This window comes from Numenius arquata, chromosome 8 (genome assembly GCF_964106895.1).
Source record: "Numenius arquata chromosome 8, bNumArq3.hap1.1, whole genome shotgun sequence".
In the NCBI taxonomy this organism is placed as follows: domain Eukaryota; kingdom Metazoa; phylum Chordata; class Aves; order Charadriiformes; family Scolopacidae; genus Numenius; species Numenius arquata.
In genome coordinates, this window is record NC_133583.1 from 32884096 (window position 1) to 32907865 (window position 23770).

The 23770-nt window shown below is 42.0% G+C and overlaps 1 protein-coding gene across 2 annotated transcripts; it reads right to left on the bottom strand.

Annotated features, from left to right (window-relative positions):
* Positions 1-260: 260 nt before the first annotated feature.
* KLHL20 (kelch like family member 20) lies at positions 261-23770 on the bottom strand. Of its 2 annotated transcripts, XM_074151441.1 has the most exons (11): positions 23748-23770; positions 15736-16309; positions 10101-10259; positions 8860-8954; positions 7528-7643; positions 6980-7163; positions 5639-5782; positions 5293-5426; positions 4470-4678; positions 2709-2815; positions 261-632 (listed from the first exon to the last, which is right to left on the bottom strand). In XM_074151441.1, the coding sequence occupies exons 1-11, from the start codon at positions 23768-23770 to the stop codon at positions 548-550; spliced, it is 1830 nt and encodes a 609-aa protein (XP_074007542.1). In that variant the 3' UTR covers positions 261-547. The 2 variants fall into 2 exon arrangements, with proteins under 2 accessions (XP_074007542.1, XP_074007541.1); XM_074151440.1 differs by lacking the exon at positions 23748-23770 and having other exon boundaries at positions 15736-16344.

Here is a 23770-nt window from a genome sequence, read left to right on the forward strand (position 1 = left end):
ACAAATTAAATGAAAAAATAAATATACTCTGTGCACAGAAAAGCTTCTGTGTAAAGGTGGCACCTTGCAGATCAAGTACTTTTTTGAAGCTCTCTGTAAATAAGGCAAAAGCAATGTTTTCTGTATCACTTTCCTCTTCCACCCACCACACAGCTGCCACATCCACTGCTCACAGCAGGAGGGAAAGCAGGAAACCCACCTCCTTGCCAGACTCCCAGTATAGCATGGGGGCTCTATGTCAGCATTGTTTACGCTACAATAACTTTTACAGTTTGGTTTATTCAAAAATGTAGACTATTCAGAAAAAATACGGACATAAGCAACACTTATACTTTTGTCCAGTGGTTCCCTGGAGTCTGACAACGTGGTCTCCCATTGGGCACACTCGCACAGAAGTCATTTTTATAATTCCATAAAAAGAGTCACTGGCAAAGAGTTACATTTGATCTAGACCGTGCATACTAGAGCTGCAAAGAGGTCCAGTGTCAACAAGTCTCTTCAGTTTTTCTAGGAATGAGAACCAAGGGGTATCCCTCCCTCTTGATGCTTACCATATATGGGATTCACAGTGTGTCATTTTGATAACACCTACTCCTCCTCCCAGCCGCCGATAGTTCATCCCACCGTACAACCTGCAAAGACAAGGTTTCAGTGGTCACACTGGTTCAGCTCCTTCCCGGAGCTACCATGGGAAAGACTTAACCAGCCCTTGCGAGCACAATTACACCATTGTTAATTTCTGGTTAAAGCAGACCATGACAAGTAAGTTGGGTAGCAGTCATTTTACAGACTTCCAAGGTAAACAGCTGTATTTGATCATGCCTTTCTCTCTCAGAAATAGAAACTGCTTCTCATTTTGACGCCACAGTTTTCTGCTACTCAAGCAATCGCTTGCTTTCTCCCTGTCTGGTAATGCCCAAGATAGAAAGGAACTTTGCAAGCGGTAGCCGACCTCGGGCTACATTTTGGGTAATGCAAGAGCAAGGATAGGTTTGCTACTTACAGTTCAACTAATTTCTTCTATATTTCTAATATGCTGAATTCAGCTGATGTAGCAAAGATGTAACACATCCCAAGCACCATCTGTTTCTCCAAAATATGTTACTGAAATGGTGCCTGCATTTCATATGGATATCTGATCCCTCTAGACTCCAGCATCCTACTCCTTCAGCTGCATATTCCCCTCTGTGACACTGAAGTCTGCTGGCAGAAACAGGAGAAGCAAGTTCTTCAAACATCTCCTACCAATGCAATTTGTTAAACCTGAATTGCATCAGAAGCATTTCTCGGGCAGGCTACACAAATAAAAAGTATCCTTCACAGAGCAAGAAGTTCGGCAAACAGAAGAAAGAGAAGGCCACAGATGTTGATCTATATTGGATGCAGTGGGAGGAAAAAACCCCACAAGCTAATACCTCGAATAACCTCCTAAACTTCTGTGAATGCTGGTCCAGGCAGTAACTCCTAACTCTAGACATCTTATTACTGTTACTGTCACTGAAAGTAGCTGAAACCACTCAGCTAGGGAATATGAAGTACATATTACTCTCTACTCAACTGGTTTCCTCAGAAGTTCAAAAGGCATTGGTCCATAACTCAACAAACAGCGGGAAGTTCCTCCACTGCTTCTGATGACAGCTTATCCCATAGGGAAAGGGTTAATCTACTACTATTACTAGGCCGGAAGGAATAAGGACATTAATTTCTTCCTATTCCCCACTCCTGCCAGATTACTAAAGCAGCAAGAATACAGATAGGAGCTTGAATTTTAATACTAATTAGGTTTGGGAATAAAGACACAAGCAATTGCTTTTAAGTGTAGTTATAACTAGAAAAGAAACAGAGAAAATAGCCCTTCTGCTCAGTACATGGTTTTGATCAGCAATTTCATATTAACTTCTCTTTGCTTGTAAATCAGATGAAATTCTTCTAACTTGCTGTCTTGCAGATTTAAAGGGAAAGAATATAATATGCTTGAAGTGTTCTGTTTCGGCTCCTCCAAAAGGATTTGGAAATCAGAGCCTCAGCTTCAAAGCAAAAAATGAGTAGGCTGAATTCTACATCACGACTGTGGGCTCCTTCTGCTAAGGGCAAGCTTAGTTCTTTTGGGAAGCAGGAGAGACTCCGCTCAAAATAAACAGAAGGGGCATATGTCTCTCAGTGTGGTCCATTTTTGTCATGTTCAAAAGCAGCACTTAAAAACAAACGAGGTTTTGGTATGACCTTTTGCTTGCTACCCAACAAGCCTGCTAAATCATTTATTTTCTCTAGGTCTCAAAAACCTCTCTAAACACCATTTTCCTACCTGCAAAAGATGCAATGAGATTTTATTCATTAAGTATTGACTAGATCTGTTGGGATACTCGGACGGGAAAAGTACAGAAAGCTCTCATTTACTTTAAAATCAAGTCAATGGCTGTAATGCAAGCAGAAATCTGCAAGAAAATGTTTCTCAACTGCTAGAGTCACAGACACGGGGATGCTGTAGGTAAATGGCATATTGGGATCTTTTTCAAAATGTGATTCTCTTTCTTACACTTTCATGAAAGCCAACAACCCACAATGTGAACGTTATGTGTGGCTACCACACCTTACTTCTTCACTACGGTGTACATCACATTTCTAATTTGGCTGGGACTGCTCCAGCTGGGTGGCAGCAGCTCCAGCTGGAGGTCACTATTTGATTGCTTCACAAACTTAACAGTTACCTCCATGTGTTAGCATCTGGATCAAACACCTCAATGGTCTTCAAGTACGTTGTGCCATCAAAACCCCCCACTGCCATCAGCTGTCCATTCACCACTGCGAGGCCAACCTGCAAAACAGCCACCATAGATAGTACCTATTACCTGGGATGTCCTGAAAAGAAGGATTAAAATGAAAATATTAATAAAAGGATTTCATAACCGTGTTTGGTGAAAGTCACTCTGCAATAGAGTTTTTTTTGGGGGGAAAAGGACACACAAAATAGCCTAAAAAATAACAAGACATTAAAAGTTAAATGCATATCTCAAAATAGAGACTGTCAAAGAAAAAGCAGTAAGTTAGTTTACTAACATAATCTTATTACCAGCTACAAGAACTAGAACTGCTTGCATGATAATAGATACTTAAGAACCTAAGCCTTTATGAGACAAAACTTACTATGTCCTGGACTGAAATTCTTCACAAAGTATGACAGGCACACATCAGAATATCTACCAGCCTACAGCCTGGAACGCTTGCTTAAACTAGAAGAATCATATGTGAGCCTCTGGCCTACTCCTCTTGGGCTGGAGCTTGGACCATCTCCAAACACCTTGGCCTCCAGCCTTTCTATTTTGTCTTTCTGTTGAAACACAAAGTCACCAAAATCTCAAACATTTCTGTGGTTTAGGAAGATCACTTCCAGTGAAAACATCTCATGGCATAACAGAGAAAAGACAAGAACACAATGTCAAATGGTCCTTGTTTTGGCTTTGAGGAAGTTAGAAAAAACTCAGGAGGGCTGCAGATACAGATGCAGCTGTTTAGCAGTTTCTATAGAAAGCAAATAGCAAAGCAGCTCATGAAAAGTCAGCGCCTAATCGGTAACTAAAGAGGAGTGTTGGACAGTGTACTATGTACTTTGAGGATGGAAATAAATACGTATTCTCTGCCTCCAAAACCAGTAGTTGCTCAAATTATGATTTATACTTGCCTCACCAGACACTGAAATACTAACATACAGACAGAATTAATCCACTTTTTACTATATAATCCAGTATCCAATGATAAATATTCATAACATTTGCATCTGCCCAAACACATTGACTACTTAAAACACTATGTTAATCTTTTGTCCACATGTCTACAGAAAGCAGGAAGATTAGCAGTTGATGAGAACATGCTGTCACTCCCCATACTCACAGGATTGGGTGAAGAGAGGTGATGTACTAAGCGAAAGCCCAGAAACCCTGTTCCCACACACATCTCAAGGCAATGAAAAGACTTGGCTGGATGTTTGTATCTAAACACATACTCACCCAGCTTCCCAGCTCTTTCTTTGGGGCAAGTTGGATGAATTAGGAGGTGAACATACCTAAGTGGATTGCAGGATGAGACTCATGTACTAATTTTGACAGTGTTCTCTAATAGTATCTCATACCAAGTACGGCTACTTCACCAAGTAAAAACCTAAAGAACTCCTCTGTTTCAGGGCCAAGAAGCTGACTCCACATAAAGGACCAAAACTAATAAAAAAGACCCTTAAATAACTCCATTTCTCCATCTTCAGGTGTGTTAAACAGCTGTCTATGGCACAACAACACCACCACTTCACTCTCTAGTCTTGCTAAAGAGCTTTGACTTTTTGCAAACCTTTCCCCTCATAGAAGGAGAGGTGAAGGTACAGAAGAAGCAAGAGAAAAACCTCACAAGATGACATCCTACTCTGTGCTCTCACCACGTGATTATGTATAGTACAGACAAGCAAATCAAGCCAAACTCACTCCACTCCGGCGGGATGTCATGGCCACAACAGGAGACCACTGGTTGGTTCGGGGGTTGTATCTCTCAGCACTACTGAGCTCTGTCGTATCATCTCTGCCGCCTACAGCGTATATCATGTCTTGGTATACTGCACAGCCCAGGTGCTTCCTCCTCGTCCCCATGGGTGCAATTGTGTGCCAGCGGTTCTCCTGGGGATTGTAGCGTTCCACTGCAGAGGGAATGACACATCGTTGGATAACAGAGCTGGCAGGCAGTGGGGGATTACCACTTTTGAACCTGCATCCAAAGTTTTGCTCAAGCTGTAAAGAGGCTACAATTTTCACACACCAAAAATATGATGAACTACGTTACCTCTCACTCTGATGCTTTTCTTCTACAGAATGCTTGCTATTTATTATCTTTCCCATCTCCAGCCCTACACAGTCAATCACATTCAGCATCTTCACTCAAGAACGAGCTGGCAATGCTACAAACAGACCTGCATTATCATCTTGCAGTAGTTTTACCCCTTGCACCTTCCTTCCTACAGCAGAAGAGGGCTACTGCAGGAAAAAATATGCACTTGCAACTGTTATGCAAATGATCAAAGTACCGTATTCAGGACACAGTGCCAAATGCAGCATCAAGAAAGAAAAAAATGACACAACCAGGTAATAAGCTCAGAAGCCTGGAGAGTGAACTACTGTGTGGCAAAAATCATGTTTAAAGAAGAAAAAACATAGCAAACTGATCACTAAGATATTCAACAGCAATCTGGGGACATTAAGGACAAACAGGACGATGACAAGTGCTGACTGCAACAAGGGACAGCAAAAGGCATACCAGTATTGAGAGGAGAAGTCCCATCAGAGCCTCCCACAGCATAGAGGAAGCCCCCTAGCACAGCCACTGCAACTCCCAGGCGCCTGGTGCTCATGGAAGCCACTCTAGTCCATTTGTTTTCTTTGGGATCATACCTGGCAAAAGAATAAACACCAAAGCTTAGTGAAGTGTTGACATCTTCACAAAGGGGCAGGAAGGATGACCTTATTTTCTCCAAATAAAAAAATCCCCATAGGATTTGTACAGAACTTACCTTCTCTCCAACTCATACACATCAACTGCACCTTCTAAAAGGCCCTGTTCTCCCTGTGCCCCACTTTTTTTTTTTTTTTCAATTAAGAAGTACCTTTCCACAATGTTGAGGCAAGACACACCATCCTGGCCACCCACAGCATAGAGGTAGCCCCCAAGAACTGCTACTCCAACACTGGTCCTGCAGGTGCTGGTGGGGGCCACATCACTGCTCCACTGATTGGTCTTTGGATCATACCTAGAAAAACACACCAAACAGCCCAAATTACTTGTCTAGGTATGGTTCAGACCCTCCCATGCTTGGGAAATACTAAGGCAGTGAAACTTGCCTATCTTGAGCTTAAACCACAACACAGCTATTTGTAAATTGGATAAAACCCCTGAAGTGATACAATGCATCCAATATGTGTTATTCCAAGGATGTTCAAATTGCAGATTGAGATGATTCAAACCGAAGATCAAAGGTTCAGGTTCATAAAACTACAGGTTACCAGGGTCTGGCTGACGTGTGGTAACTTCAATCTATGCAAAGAGCAGGACCCAGAGTTACTCTGCTATATGTTCTCTGCAGCTCACACAAGAACTCAGCCAGCGCTGGGACCTGCACTTTGAGATAAACAATGAAGGAACTGGGTAGACTTGGGAATCCAGAGACAACAAAATACGGTGCATAGCAGAAAATTACAAGACGTGGGAGATGTAAGGCTACGTTCATGCTTTGGGAAGTTGGGAGTACGCAAGGAGATAAGTGGGAAGAAGGGGAGGCTCAAGGAGAAAGGAGATATTTGTATACCTCATTGGATTTGTTACAGGGCCAAGATTATGAGTACTAGGAGTACTTGAGTCATGTGGCTTTTAGGCATGGAGATTGCCATATGCAGCGCCCAGAAACAGGATGCTTGACAAAGCTTGTTTGACTTCTGTCTTTCACAGGTCTAAAACTGACCCATTTTCCTTCTTCTGTATTACTGATTGCAAGGTTCCTGAATTCTCTAATTACCACTCCACAATAAAATTATAGGATCTTTCCCTCAACATCTAAGAAATGCTTACTGTAACCTCACCTTCCTCAACAATGCTAAAAAAACCCCAGCAATTGCAAAGAAGGTTAACCAGGATCATCATTTCTCCTATCAATTATACCCAGACCCATCTCTTACATATGCCTTCCTTATTCCAAAGACTACATCTTGTCTCATTAAGCTGGGGACAACATGACACAAGCTGTTGTGCATGAATTCCCAGCTCAGCAGTAATCCAACACAATATTGAAGAGGTATGCAAGACAGGAGGAAATGTAGAAAACATAATATAAGTTTCAGGGTTTTAGCAGAACAAGAACACAACTGGAAAAACAAACTAATTTTTAAGATGCTGCACCCAGGTTTAAACATTCAGAGTTAACATTTTGCACATTTGCTTTATGGAGACCTACCTTTCTACACTGTTAAGATAAGAGGAACCATCATGACCTCCCACGGCATAGAGGAGGTCATCCAGAACACTGACTCCAACACCACAGCGTCTTTTGCTCATGGAAGCCACCATCCGCCACTCATTGGTTTGCGGGTCATAACGCTCAACACTGGAAATTGCGTCCCCGCTACACCAGCCTCCCACTGTAGGAACCAAACACAAGAAATAGCATCATAATAAGGCACTGAGCTCACATACTGAATGTGTGCCTGGTACAAATAATCCCTCTGGATTTTGTCAACCTTAACCCAGTAGCCCCATGGCTAAGTTACTCATTCTGAGGATTATAATTAGAGGACAGAACGTGATTTTCAAGAGGATTACCGTAAATTTGGAACTACTGTGGCATTCATAGCACCAAAGAAACCACAACTTAACTCAAATCTCCAAATACTAATGCACAGGTCACTTCAAAAATACGTTGTAAAGACTGGCCTTATGGAAGCACTATTGCCAGAAAACCCAGACTTGAATCTCCCGACCTAAGACAGCAGGAGCTACCCATACCTGCAAAGAGCACTTCTCCACAGCGGATGGGTTTCCGTGGTCTAGTTCTTGGTCCTTGCATCAGTGGCCGCTCTTGGGGCAACAGCAGATAATTTTTAGCTTCATCCACTAGATCCCTGTGCAAGACAGGAAAATATTAATGCCAAAAGTTCATCTGATACCAGTCTCAGAAGGTATGAATCAAAACCAATGGCAAGAGCAGCCAGCACTAGTCATGCACTTCAGGTATTCACAAATCACATAAGTGCATGAATAGCTCTACTTAAAACATACGCTGTCACCTAAATACTCATCAGCTGTTTACAAGTCATTTACACAGTGACAGCAGTAGACCAGTATCAATATTTGGCCAGAGTTAATAATAGATAGTGCTTCCTATAAAGACTGAAAAAGCTGTGACGAGATTTGTCAGGCTTACTATGCAGGAAAGAAAAACCCAGACTGCCTCAAGCTAGAACTTAACAATCATTTGTTTTGCCTACAAAACAGGTGTTGAAAAGCGCACAAATACAAAATACACACACATCACCAATAGATGGAGATAGTACCCTTCTGATGAATATTTTCTCCATCAGCTCTGGCCAGCTCACACTGTCCATCCATTCATGACTTGCCACCTGGACTAATCCTAATACTCCAAACCCTTGAATAAAACAAAAAAGAAAAAAAAAAGTCCTCCTTCCCTCCACAAATGTGGAATTTCCCCACTATGAATGCTTACTCAGAAAAAGAACAGTTTAGCCAGCCTATCCCCTGAACTTTTTTACGTTAAGAACAAGAAAAATGGTGTGCTTTACAGATGATACAGAACTCCGCAGAACTAGAAAGGTGAGACTCATACTGTAAGAGGAGGAAATGACAGTTTCCCTGCACTAGCATTGTGGGAAATAGCAGACTCTAATCCCATAGCCCAATTCAGTTATCAAAAGTACAGACTTTTTACATAGAAAAACTACTTTTAAGTGCTAATGAGGTCGTGAATGCCATGCAAGCTGCATCAACTGTAACGAAAGGCTGTGACTAGAGGAACAAAAAACATGAAATGGAAAACAATACACTGAAGGGTATTTGACTAACAGTCAAACTGTGCACTCAAAGTTTACTATTTCACTGAAAACTTGAAAGAGCAAAAACGCTTCTAGGGCACACTATTGACTATTAGGCAAAGAGTGAACACTTTCTTGCATATCTTCTCCACCCAGTTTCAAAAGAGGAAATTGTAAGATATCGCCCATTTACCACTGACAAATCAGCACAGTTTTAGAGACTGGATGCCAGTAAGGCACCCAAATACAATGAAATCCAATTTTGTAAATCAGCGAGGAGACTTACCGGCATTCCTCATCACTCTTAATAAGTGGATCAGAGCCCACTGTACCCACAAGAAACTTGGGACTCAGCAGCGGTAGACGAACATGCTGTAGGACCTAAAACAGAACATATATGGTAAACCATATATATGCACAGAGACTTAAGAAGCCAAATGGAAAACAGTAGTAGCTAACGAGTTTTGATAAAGAGTCAAAAATTCCTCTGGCAAACATGCGTGGTCATTTACACATCCAAACTCTGGCATTTTAGTTGATTGTAGCTCATCTTATGGCACCTTTGCCTTTTCAGTATATCAATACCTAGCAGAAAATCAATCTTCGAAAAGAGGCAATCCACTGGATCTATTAACAGCTGAAAACAAGGTCACAATTGAAAACAAAATTACAGATGTCAATACCTATGCCTGAAACGTTAGTTCAGTTAGAAGCTTTGTAAACTATTTAGCTCTTTTAAACGTGACTGCTATTGTGCAGTAACTGAAAAATAACAAGTAACATATCTTTCACAACAGCTTAGAATTTAGAGGCATAAGTAGGTATAGACAGAGGGGCCTAAAAAGGCACACAGTTATAACAGCATTAAGAGCTACCTTGAGAAGAGGTGCGTTTTTTGTTTTAGTTTGTTTTTTTAAAAACAATTTTCAAAAGCTTTCCACTAAATAAAGTTGCATTTAACGTCTCTTTCCAAAGCAGAAACACTGAGGCAGGCAGACTCTCACCACCTCTTTTGATCAGAAAGCCTGAGACTTCAGAGGCTTTCTGGCTGACAGCTTTGTCAGAACGAGTGCTTCTCTGTGAAATGGCTTGGCTTAGATGAAGCATCGTATTTCAACAAAACCATTCTGACAAGCTCCAGTATAAGATCATGAGGGCTGAGGCACAAATCAAACAGCAGAGCTTAAAGATACACCACAAATGAAGACAAGCTTTTTCTTATCCACTCCATTTTTTATACAACACTCAAAGCAATGCAGGCAGGTTTGTCCAGCCAGACTACTGGAATGATCTAGTTTGGCAAGTCCTACCTGGAAACAATTCAACAAAGCCCCTATTGAAGGCTCCAGCCACTGCACCTTCCAGCCTAGACGAAGGGAAAGTGCAAAACACCTAACACAAGTGGAAGTCAGGGAGAATAACTATGGCTTTGCATGCATTCAGAACTGTGACACTGCTGTGGCACCACCATAACAGCCCTCATTCCCTGGATAAAGCAATCTCAAATGTTACTATGCTCAAGATTACCTGTGGCAGCTGGGGTCTTCTCTCCTGGATGCTGTATTTCACCCAGGCCATCACCGCATTGAACACCTGCTCTTCACTGCGAACATTTAACTCATCACTGGATATAATGTCTATGAGCTGATTGGCAGGGAGCAGCATGAACTCCTCACTCTCCATTACCTGGTTAAATGGAAAGGAACAAAAAGAAAGTAAAGACAGCAGCCAAAGCGCCACAGACATTCAGCACTTCAGGGCAACTCTAAAGAGGATACAGTCCACTTGAATTAGAGTCTAGTGGGCTGATCCAGCAAAGGGCCAAATACCCATCACTGTTTTGACATCAACACATGTGAAGGGTTTGCGGCACAGAGCAGAACGCGGAACCTAGCAACACAACACGGACACCTTTAGATGGGGATAGGTAATTATAAAGGTAAATAGAAAGGTAATTTTACACAAAGTTTTTTTGTAGGACACTTTTAAGAGGTTAAACCACAGAACACACTGATCACTTTCAAAATTTAGGAAAAACAAAGCCCTTCTTCAAAAATCAATCTCCTTGTTTGCTGTATCTAATACATAAAAAAGAAATAAAAACATTGCATAGGTGATAAATAAGTGCCTGAAAAGTGGTATCAGAATAGAGAAAATTCTATTCACAAGACATCCAACACAGAGCACAAAAATAAAAGTCTCAGAAACAAGTTAGAAGAGGTACTGTAGAGAACATAGAAAGTCTTCCTGAATGCTGATTTGTGGCAAAACAGAAAATATTTCAGGAGAGGGAGATGGACTTATTTGATCCTTCCTCTTTGCCCTAAATACATACATAGAGTATGCACAAGTCCAGATGCACGTTAAGAGATCTGGAAGCAGAGCCTCCGAAGACCCTAAGGACTGATGTCTTGTGAAATTCAAGCCACCGACAATCTGCAAACACGTTAATTCCTTCAGTGCCCAAGATAGCGACCAAGTTTTTCCGGAGACTTTAGCTGCCACTGGAGAACTGCTCACACCACACAGCACACGTGAGTCAGCCTGCAACTGCCTCGAGACGTTACAGAGCTCACACACAACCATGTCTTCTGCGCTGATACCAGTAGATGGGAAAGATGCAAGAATCAAAATAAAGAGAACTGCAGAAATGGTTTGATTGATAACTGCCAGCTCAGCTTCCCTACAAGCATTCCCAGTCTGTCACCTGTAATCTGAGAGGTTCATTGGGAAACTAAGGAAGTGTGGGCTGGATAAGGGGACAGTGAGGTGGATTGAGAACTGGCTGTGTGACAGGACCCAAAAGGTAATGATTAATGGAGCAGGTTCAAGCTGGAGGCCTGTAACCAGTGGTGTCCCCCAGAGGTCAATACTTGGTCCAGTCCTGTTCAACATATTCATCAGCGACCTCGATGAGGGGACCGAGTATATCCTCAGCAAGTTTGCTGATGATAGCAAACTGGGAAGGGTGGCTGACACCCCAGAGGGCCGTGCTGCCATCCAGCGAGACCTGGACAGGCTGGTGAGCTGGGCAAGGAAGAACCTCATGAGGTTCAACAGGGAAAAGTGTAGGGTCCTGCACCTGGGGAAGAAGAATGTTAGGCACCGATACAGGTTAGGTGTGGACCTGCTGGAGTCAAGTTCTGAAGAGAAAGACCTGGGGGTCCTGGTAGACAAAAAAATGACAATGAGCAAGCAGTGTGCTCTTGTGGCCAGGAAGGCCAATGGAATCCTGGGCTGCATAGGGAAGAGTGTGGCTAGTAGGTCGAGGGAAGTCATTCTCCCCCTCTACTCTGCACTGGTGAGGCCACAACTGGAATACTGCATCCAGTTCTGGGCTCCCCAATTCAAGAGGGACAGGGAACTACTGGAAAGAGTCCAGCGAAGGGCAACGAGGATGATTCAAGGATTGGAGCATCTCCCTTATGAAGAAAGGCTGAGAGAGCTGTGACTAAACTTTAGCCTGGAGAAGACAAGGCTGAGGGGAGACCTTATCAATGCTTATAAGTATCTGAAGGGTGGGTTGAAGGAGGAGGGAGCCAGACTCTTTTCAGTGGTTGCCAGTGAGAGGACAAGGGGCAACGGGCACAAGCTGGAACATAGAAGGTTCCACTCAAACATGAGAAAAAACTTCTTTACGGTGAGGGTGACAGAGCACTGGAACAGGCTGCCCAGGGAGGTTGTGGAGTCCCCTTCTTTGGAGATTTTCAAGACCCGCCTGGATGCAGTCCTGAGTAACATGCTCTGACATGCTCTGGGCAATCCTGCTTTGGCAGGGGAGTTGGACTAGATGATCTTTATGGTCCCTTCCAACTCTAAAAAAAATTCAGTGAAATTCAGGTTCAGTGACAGAAAATAACTGAATATTGGCTCTTCCTTATCATTTGTGACCTCATTTGGATTCCAAGACTTATTTTATGATTTGCAGCATAAGTGAAAGAAAAATACATTCTTTGACACTATCATCTCAACAGCAGTCAGCTTGTGCAGTCCTTTTAACTACCTAAAGAAATTAATTAAGAGCACTGACTGAATATACAAAAATTGCCAAGTACTTACAACAGCAAATATAGTTAAAAGGAACACAACAGACAATGAGATCAGTTACCAGCCTTTGGTCTAGGATCCCATGGGCTTTTAGGGGCAGTAAGAGCCACAGGAAGGTTAGCCCACACACTTCTTCAGCCTTAAAAAAAAAAACTGGATTGGTCATTAAAGATGTTTACCAGCATTTTTCCCTAGTCTCCCTCCCATCTGCATAGGCTAGCTTATGTCTAAACCCTACCCCGACAGTTTGTAAGTGCAGCCTCAGACTCTGAAAACAGAGGCTCTGGAAATTTATGAGTTAAAGATGGTCATCCAGGCTGTCCCTTTCACCTTCAGAAAACCCAGTTGCATTGATAGCCTCATAAAACTCAAAATACTGGAAGCACTTCCGCGAACCCATTATTACTACTATGCTACTTGTTAGTTTACACTGTAAAACAAATAATTATTTTAAAAGCTTTGCCTTATTTTGGCTTAATTATCAGGACACTAATAATTACCTGACTAATATTAATGGTCTGATTGACTGACTTGCTTACTAAACAAGAATTGGATGGGCTTCACTTCCTCTACAGTATTGATGTGTATTACTGCTTTTACAAACAGATAGAATAAATATCAAGAGTGTACAATATGGAGTGCAATTTTTGTCTGTTGATACAAAGTACAAGTTGTTCATCCTTAAGTATATTTTTTCCCTTCACACAGATGTCAGAGCCCAAACAAAAAAAATGCGAAGGCTGTTCTTGTACAGTGGAGTTGTTAATGGAACCCTTTCACGTTGCATGCACAAGATTCACTAGGGGTTTTAGGCAACAAATTAAATTGAGGGGAATGGAAAACTTGGAAAAACATTTTACCAAGAAGTTAATGATGTAATGCAGCAATACACATAAAAATTAATAGAACTAGAGGTTAGCACAGCAGAGGACATGAAGCAATTCAGACTGCATTCAAAGTAACTGCATGGGTTGGCCCGATGCCTAGTGCTTAATATTTTATATTGCCATTCAGGAAATTCCCATCTCGCATTTCTTTTTACCAGCTTGGAGGAACGATGACAGCCTCTGCAGAGAAAAGCAAATTTTTTATCAATTCTCAACCTCCAGAGTGGAGGATGATTAAGTAGCCAAATCATTAGATTCCATCAGGGATTACCAATCCACTCTCCAGATGGAAAATAACAGCAGAACAGAATACAATCCCAAAAAGCAGCACCATTGGCATTGTCTGCAGAGAAACAGTAGAAGCAGAAGAAGTGAACATTAAGGATGAAGAGCTGCAAAGCTCCCAGGGGACTGAAACGGACACAGAAACCCACCCAGGCCAAAGAAATAGTGCTCTAATGTAAGCAATTGCTTTACAGGGGCCATGATTCAGTTAAGTCAACTATAATTTGCATCACCATTGAGAAGAGTGTTTCTCAAATCCAAAACTTTTGCCTTTAGGTGCTTTAAGAGGCATAACGAAGACAGGAAGCTGTCTTCGAAGAACTGCAACAGAAAAGAAACCCAGAGCAGGCAGCCCTTAACAGCTGCATGTATTAATACTAAAACATTTTAAAACAAAATTGTTACATTGTTAAAAAGTTATTTAGAGGCCTGCAAGCATGCCCTATTCATGCATTAACGAGAAGAGCACAGATTTAACCATTAAAACGACCAAGCACTGAAAATAAAAGACCATCTGGTTACCATCCTGCTCCCAAAAAAAAAAAAAGTAAAAAGCAGGAGTGCGGAGCAAGCAGAGAGCACATGAAATGGCCAGCTAAAACGTAGGGCTTTTGGGAAATCACCAAGTTCTACAAAAAAACAAGCTCTGATCTTAAACAGCAAATTCTACTTTCTAGTCTTTATGGTTAGGAAAGAGGTATTTAATTGCAACTTTTAGAGTAAACTGATGTCATGTGTGTACAGCTAGATACCAAGCATTGTCTTCAATGTGTCTAACAGTCAAGTTCAACTGTGCTTGCTTCTGCTCATAATTTTCTTAAGTACTACCTAACTGAAATTAATACAATTCCAAACTATTTCCTGCAGGGGGAAAAAAAAGATGGCAAGCTGCAATCAATCACAGCACTTGCATACCAATGCTTCTCTGGGGAAATTAAATTAGCATCAGGAGTCAATACTGGAGTTACCCCCTTTGGAAACGATCTACTTGCGAAGCAGGCGGAGAGAGGGGATTTCTTTGCAGCAGGCTACCTGTTCCAAGGGATGGAAGAGTGCAGTTTCTGGAAAAGGCAAGGGTAACAGACCATGCTGAGCACACTCCTAGGAGAGTGGCTGCTTCCAGAACACATGCAAATTCTTGCCCTTCCAACCAGGGCTCAGGAAAGACACCACTTAAAAGTGTTGGGCTCCTTTCTGCATCTGGGTGTAATAGTTTAGTAAAGACCCACTCTTCTCAGACTATTGCTCACAGAATTCATTATTATGCTGATCCTTCCCTGAACCACTTACTGGTAATTTTTTCCCCGCCCCCCCAAAAAAAATAATCTAGGCAGATTTAACAAAGGAAGAGAGACTTGAGTTTTTAAAGGTCAGCTACAAAATTACACGTGAATTACTTTCAAACAAATTCTTCTTAATAATAGATGCAAATCCCTAGTTCTGCTACAGCAAGGGAGTTGAAGGCTTCACTGAGGCAGCTGTATGCTCACACGCAGACACACTTTTCCAATCCCTAAAATCAACATAATTTTTTTGTTCTATTGATGTGTTTTCTCCTTCCTTTAACACAGTCTGGTCCCCTTCAATGATGTAGAATCCAGATCATTTCTGAAAGGAGAGTGGAATGTCACACCATCGTGTAGCCATGTCAGATATAACACTCAACTCCAACTATACCTGCAACCCTGCCTTCCATGTAGTACTCACCATACAAATCTAGGAGGAGAAATGCTGCAGGTCACATACAAACCACCAGTGCAATGCAGTCCTGCAAGCATCTCTTCCCTCTTTCTTCCCCAACTAGCGTCTGGCTCTCATCTCCATTAGGGCTCACAGCAGATGTAAAGGCAGGATTTGGAAGGAAGCACAAAATGAGTTGCCCCGGCTCCCACGGGACATATTCACATGTTTTACACCATGATTCCAGCACACTAGCTTCTTACCTCCTGGAAGTTATGCTGCGTGAACTTGTCAGCAATCCTCAGCAGTTCACGGCACGAGTGAGTATCAGCAAAAGCTCGGATGCCCAGGCAATTGGAAGGGTCCAACTGTCTCTTAAGGAACTCGCAGCAGGCCTCCTGGATCTCGGCCAGCTGGAGAAGGCAAGCAGCTGGCAACAGGGTCTGGACATTTCCCTCTTCCACAGTGATCTGAGAGGTGTATGCAAAGTCAATCAGCAGTTCCATGGCCCTTTCATCGATGTCTCTGATCACAACTTCTGTCTGCCGACTCTCTGCCAGCTCCCCAGTGAACATGGCTCGGAAGTAAGGGCTGCAGGCTGACAGAATCACCCTGTGGGCATAGATCTTCTTAGCACCAACTACTAGCACCACATCGCACAACTCCCGGTGCTTCCGGAGAAGATTGATGACTTCCAAAGTTTGTCGAGGGTGCTTGTCAGAGATGTAGGGCATGCGAGCGGGCTGCGGCACCCCTTCTGGCAGCTTGTTGGGATCTCCGAGTGTGCAACGGCTAGTCACATCCATTCCGGTCTCTCCTGGTCGAGTACTTGCACACCTGCAGCGGAGGAAGCCATAAGACAGGACCATCATCAACTACTCCACCAGCAACTGCCAGCCAAAGCTCTAGGGCTCGCACCAATTACGAGTGCAAAACCAGCAGTGCCTGTAACTCCACGCTGGAACGTGGAAACAAGCATGTGATCACATGAAAGAAGAATCCGTCTCAAACCAAAGTGTACCTAGAAGTAAACAAATGCCAACTTGCAACAGGCTTATATTTATACCTATTTTTATATGCTTTCTATGACACACTGATGTAATAGCCAACTACACATATTTATTAACTGAACCTCGTAATAGCCTTGTGTGGTAGAGAAGTATTATCCCCATTTCATAGAGAGTGACTCAAAGCTCAGAAGATTAGCTGACTTACCCATTGTCACTTGAGTTTTAACAGAGCTGGAGATGGATTTCCACTGCAAAAAAATCCAGCTGCAGGATTTAACAAAACTTCTCTTCTTCTACCTATATTTTTTTCTAAGGTCACTCATCACCGTGATATCTGAATACACTAAACTGTCACACAGACTTCCGTAACTTAATATGGCCTGCAGCCTTCCACAAGTATCTTTCAGGTTCACAGAATATCCATTTAACCATCACCTCTTCAGATAGTTTTGAATTATGGAGGCTTCTGACTCAACCCACCCTCCCTGACATGTTACAAAAGAAGGTTAATCTTTCCCAAAAATGGCAGACTAAAAACTTTTTTCAATCAAGAAAAAGTCAAAACAATCAAACTATCAGCCTACCAAAAAAGGAAAAAAATAAAGTCAAGATTGTAACTTTAGAGACGAGGAACAACTTGAGAATATATAAATCAAGTTTCTGGCACAGGGTAGGAAAAACATTCTATCTTCCCAGCTCCGCGTGCAACATTCTAGCTATCTTATGTACTTCTTTAGGAAAGTTCTCATACCTTTCCTTTATCCCTCACATCCCTAAGCAGACATCAGCTCTGTTGTGGTTTAAGTGCAATACCCGTCTGCATGGCAGCACAACAATGCTGACGGATCACACTTTGCACCATGTATGCTACTAACTCGAGAGAACGGGAATGCAGTATTGCCCCGAGCCCTTCTGCAGTTCTGCAGGGATGAACCAAGATGACACATCTCATACCTCACTTTGTAGAGACATCTGCCTACACCCCAGGCTTCACTATCACGTTATGACTGAAATCAGCACTAAACAAGAAGAATTAAACCCAACTCTGTTTTCAGCAACCGGATTAAATAAGCACATCAGTGTGCATGTAACTGAGATGCCATTTTGCATGTTTCGAGCATATGTGAACTTCTGCCACGTATCATATGCACAATTATTAAAAGATGCATCAGCACCAGTGACATATCAATTACTACGAAAATAAACAAAATATTGGAAACTATTGCCTCTTCCCACTTCAAAGGAAAATCATCACTTAAGAGCAATTAAAGCATACTGAGCAAAATATCAGAATACTGATGGTTATGAATTATCCAGTGAGTGTACAGGCTGTTGGAGACATAATAAAAGACCCAGTACATCTCATCCACTACCAGCTTCTCTGGTACACTGGCATTTCTGAGCTGTTGCTACCCCACTTTCTTCATACTGAGAGTTAAAAAGAAAGCTAACTTTGCTTTGCCAGCGCTCAATGTATTTTGCAGCATTCTTGAAGGAAAGAATTAAAAAAAATAACTCACATATTTTCCTCTCATTATTATGTCAAATGCACTTTCTAACCACAGGGAAACCAGTCTCTTGCAACAGTCCGAATTACTCACTTGCATCTTAGCCTGTTTTCCCATTCCCCCCACACCCTCTCCTTGATCATCATATTCAGTTTTTTCAGACCATTACCTCTTCCTCATATCTTAGTTACACAGATCCAGCTGGGTCTCCCCTCTGGGTTTTGCTGCTGGCTCCTGTTCAGCCTCTGCACCTTACATGCCTTGGTTTTTTTATCCCTACTCCACCTTTTTTTATATCCATCACTGTTCTCCTTTTCTGACATCTCTGACAAATCCTTCTGCTGTTATACTGCCTCTCGCTCTCCTCCACCCACTCTTGTCCCTCACAACCCAAATTCACCTTGTGGGGCTTGACAACCATTTTCAAAGCTCTGCCAAGTTCCTCACAAACAATGCAGTTAAGCTCTCCTCACAGCAGCATATACAAACTAAGTTTAATGGTACCCCTGCACAAAAAAACCAAGAAACCTTGGCTAAAGATTAATTTACCAAATTGGCTTACTTTCATAGTCTTTAGCAGCTCAGGCCAGAAGGTAAGTAATTTAATACCTCTACCAAGAGATGGAGAAAGGTGGTGACAGAAATCCCCCTGTAGAGTCTAGCTCTTGCTACCCAAGCCAAATGGATTTTATTGTGCATTAGGGGTTTCAAGCTATGTCAAACCAACCCCCGGGAGAAAAAAAGAAAAAAAATAAAAGCCTTATTAAGACACATGTTACTGTAATAATTTTGGACAGTTTGTCTTGACCAGGCTGTCAGTCAAAGCATCTAAGCACAGAACAAGCAGTCTTCAAATAAAAACCCATTTCACATAACTACAGATCACAAGAGACAGTCTATGTCCACGACAGGACCTCCTTTTGGAAAGCAGAATCCCTCTGTTATGCCTGTAGGCTTTCCTCAAAGACGACTCCCACTAAAAAACAGCCCTAGACCAGATCTCAAAGAGCTTTTTGGACTGGCACAGATTCTAACAACAAAAAGATATATATACCACCACAAGGAATAGAGTGCACCTTGTCAATCCCACCACCCAAGACTCTTTGCTGACACAGACCAATGAGGTGGACTATCTTATGCCATGTGATTAGTTGGCCAGATTTAGGCAGTAGTCTTAGTCCTTCCTAGTCAGGACAGAACAGGATTTTTCTGCCCAAATGAGACTCTGCTGAACACATCTTTAAATTAACTAAGGGAAAATGAGTCTGGTTAGTAAGAACTGGAGGCAGTCCTGCATAGTTCCCATCAGCGTTTATCTGAGTGCCTGCATTGTATCCAGCCTCCTTCCTCCAGGAGACAAAGTGCTCGTTAATGATTAAAGAAACCTGAATGGATGGAAAAGAGAGTAATAATCAAATTAGCCCTTGCAATTCATCCACAACTTATCTCTGGGTAATGCAGAAGCTAATGATCAATGGGCTTAGGAATTTCTGTACTGGATCAAACCAGATGCTTGATGTTAAGCACTGTGGGTTGCTGCTAGGCACAGTAGTGTGAATTAAAAGGACACCATCTGATGGCATGTGTCTCCACGAGGATAATAATTTAACTGCATTATATGCGTATTATGCATATATATGCATAGAGAATGAAATGATGAGTCAGTAGCTTAGAGGTGCGAAAGACAGAAGGCAGCACTTGATTCTCACATGGCAGGCTAGCTGCCTCCCTCCACACACACGCAAAGCTAAGAGCTGCTCCTGAATACTCAGGGTGATTAAGAAGGGCTGAGGATCGGAGGGGAAATGTGTATGCAACGATAAAAGATTCACACTCAGCTATGCAGATATTCTAGGATTAGCTTCCATCAAAATGCAGGGCTGGGGAAATCAGCAAATACAATGAGATTAAGAAAGGGCTGACAAAGGATCAGTTTTTGTAGCATACTGCTGAAAAGTACAAATGGGAACACAGGCAGCCTGCAACACTAAGTCAGCTAAATAAATAGGCTGCTTCGCCTCCATTTTATTCAGCTATGCCAGTTCCCTAAACTTTATTCATTAACACAGGCATCTATGAGATATCCATCCTTAGAGCTTATAGCAGCTTCTTCCAAAGTTCAAAAAAATATCTAATAATACATATCTATGAAAAATACTCTCCGATATGGTCACAGAGCTTCTTAACTCTCCAATCAGAGAAGCCTGCAATTTTTGTTTAAGATTATGTTTTAGCATGATATTACAAGCAAGTTTTAATACAGTTCAGCAGAAAACAACAGGCTGACCTAAGGCCTACGAAACAGAACAATTCTTAGGCTGAAAACATCGACTTAAATTCAAAAATCATAGGTTGCTCTAGGGGATTTCAGTAGTAGCAAATGAAGAAAACAAACCAAACCAGTAGTGATTTCTGCCAACACCTCGCTTTGAATCTAATGCATACACAAAGAAAATATTTCCTATACTCATTACAGAACGGCTAGAACAAGGATCTTTGATTTGGCCCAGCCAAAGGTGAAACCTTCAGCAACAGAAATGACCACCACCACCCTGCGAACTAAGTAAATGTAAATGTTTAATTGTGGCAACCAATACTCTAGGAATTAGTTAGCTAAAAGCCTAATTATTAGTAAAAATGTCACTGACTTCTTACCTAGACAGCAAGGTTTAGGTATTTGTGCTCAATGAGGCTGAGTTATGAAGACAAGAACATAAACCTGACTGCAATGCTATTTTACATTACTCAAAAGGAGAACGGCAAGAATATGTTGTGTATGTCCCTATATACATTGTTTAGTTTCATTTTCACAGACCAAACCCAAAAAAACCCACCATTTAATCAAGAATGAGGATGTCCACACACAGAAAGACGAGGTCATTATTGGAGTCCTCCATAACCTTGCTAAGCCTTTTGCGGTTTGTCTTGGGCAAGAGCTATGCCCAAGCAATTGGTTAACTTCCTGAGCGAATACGAGAGCCCTAAACACACAATCGGGATCTGCAGCCTCTCCCCCTCAGCAGGGTCTGGCTCCTGTGCTCCGGCCAGCTCTGATACAGCGCTGCTGTAACCTGGGATTGGGCTGCCAGGAAAGAGCTGGGTGAGAAAGAGCCAGGAGGGCATCCCCACTTTGCTTGGGAGCTTCTCAAGCCCTCGTGCCTGGCATGAGTTATGGTAAAGACACACCTGTACCTGTTCACGTACTTCGATATCGATCTGCTGGACTGATTTCCCGGCTCGACATCAGCCCTTCCTCAACACTACAGACTTGCCTGATGAGCACCAGACCCTTGGCTGACCCTGGTCATCAGATTTGCTCTGCCCTCCTTGCTCGGGTACTGTGGGACTACGTCCTTCACTGGAGAGGTCTCCTCTGCCTTGCTTCTACCTTCAGCAAAACAATCTTCTCTTGCTGCTGCCTGACAGCAAGAAAGAATAGCCTGCCCCAACTATCACTTCATTTCTAATGCAAGATAAATCCTGTTTGAACATCAATGCATTTTCTCCACTATAATCTTGACAGGAATAGCTGCAATGCCTTTTCTGTTCAAATTGTACTTCCCATCCTCTGTATGCTGTACACAGTTAATACCAACTCACCACATTTACTAATACGGTACTGACCAAGTCTCACTCCCCTCTTCGTGCAATATCTGACAGGACCCTCGCATGCGGTATTAAATGGCTGCAGAGCCCTGAGTAAAAGGATAAAAGGAAGTGCTCCACCATCTGCTTAGCTGGACTTCATAGAAAGATCTGTAAGCCCGAAATCCAATCAGGAACCTTTTATCATTTTCTGCTAGGAGACGCAGTAGAATAACAAACAGAAATTTTAACCATCCACACAGAGGCCCTTAAAACATGCAAGCATATTCAGCAATGGAAGTCCACAGCTCATGATAGAGCCGTGCTTGTCAGGCTAGACTGCAGCAATACAATACACTTAGGCATAGAGGTCAGCTGAAAGGTTAGTTCAAACGTAAAGCCATGTAAATACATCAAACGTGTCATGCATGCTCTGCCCTGGCTTGCCAGAGAAGAAGGGAAAGCAAAAGGTACTGAAAGGTTAAGGTCTGCATCCATTATCCAAATAAATTTAAAAGAAAAAAAAAAAAAAGAAGCCTGAAGTGTCGGGATGAGCACCACAATAGAAAACCTCTACTTCTTCAGCCCAGTGCTGTTGCCCACCACTAAAACTACCCAGTCCAAATGGCAGACAGAACTTCCATGACAGCAAGTCCAAGGCCACAAACCTACAAAAGACATACGAACTTCAGGACTTTAATTCTCTGGCTCAGTGAAGAAGACATGCAGAAACCAGCAGACATAAAATAAATTTAGAATCTCTATTTGTCCATTAGTAACACTGTAGAGAGGAAACAAGAATACAAGCCAAGCTAGTCACCAATTTTATGTCATCTTGCAAAACCTTTTTGATAAATGGAGTACAACATAAGAACCTGAAAAGCTGTGGTTTTACATTAGTTAAGATTTAAACAGTCTCCATTGTGAATGACTAAGACGGAAGAGAGCAAGTCTGCTACTTAATCTGTCTTGGAAAAAAAGGAACACACTGTAAAAGTCACATACAGCTCCCCATTGTCTAATCCGCATTTCTTATCTTGGCAAAAATACTGAACAATACATAGCCCCAGTGATGCTCATATCATGTCCCAAGGTTTACTCATTAGCTTAACTGAAGCAGCAGCACAGTCTTTTTTTGTTGTGCTTGAGAGGTTCATTTAATTAAACAACGTAGTGTCACTCTTCAAGGGTTTAAATGACTATATTTCTTACCTCCTTTCACAACAGAGAACCCAAGCTAATGGCTTCTGCAAATGCTGTAGCTAGAAGACGCTCTACACATTCACCTATGGTGAAATGCCTTTCCTTCTCTTACACAACTGTTTACAGAATTATCCATAATAAAAGTTTCCCTACTTTCAACATCCTAAAGACTGCAGACAGACTACGCAATTCACATGAATTCTCTTTACATCATTTAGAGGTGAAGAACTTCAGGAAACTTTGCTTCCACGCAGTCTGCATCACACACAGCAATACATCTGTTGTTCAGTTTTTCCATGGGATTGCCATCAGATAGTGAAAAGCAACTAGAACTAGCAAACAATCCTGTTTGCCAACCTGTCATCGTGCTGATTTACTGTGACAATTTTTTCTCTATGTAACACATAACGTTTCTGACATAACCACGGCAAGAACTCCCCTGAATTAAACTTCAGCTGCATCTTCAGCTCATTAGAACTGAGACAGCTGGCATCCGTAATTAGAAAAGGAAAATCTCCTTTTCACCCAAGACCTCACTCCATCAAAAGGACTGAACTCCTTTAGTCAAGGGAAAAATAATGACCCTTAGAAATCAAGTTTAAATTTTTTTCCCAAGCAGTTTATTTCACACAATTTGAATACCTAAGTAATTAAATACTGGATTTTAAATATGATAGTAAATGTGGAAAGTGGCAAGTATGTGTGTGTGTGGAGAATGATGGTAACTGGTCTTCCATAGTCTTCCTAACAGCATACTCATTTAAAGACATCTGGTCTTGTAAATACTGAAAACTAAATACATTTAAGAATACACTTAAGCAAGGACTAAAGATGAACGCTTTATATTCTAATTCTCCTAGCCAGGCCTTTAAAAAAAACAAACCCAAACATTTTATGGTCTAGGCATTTATGAAACCAACTCGCATGATTAATATTTGGATAAGAGGACAATTGGTTTTTATATCTTACCTGCGCATTGGCTTTCCGTCCAT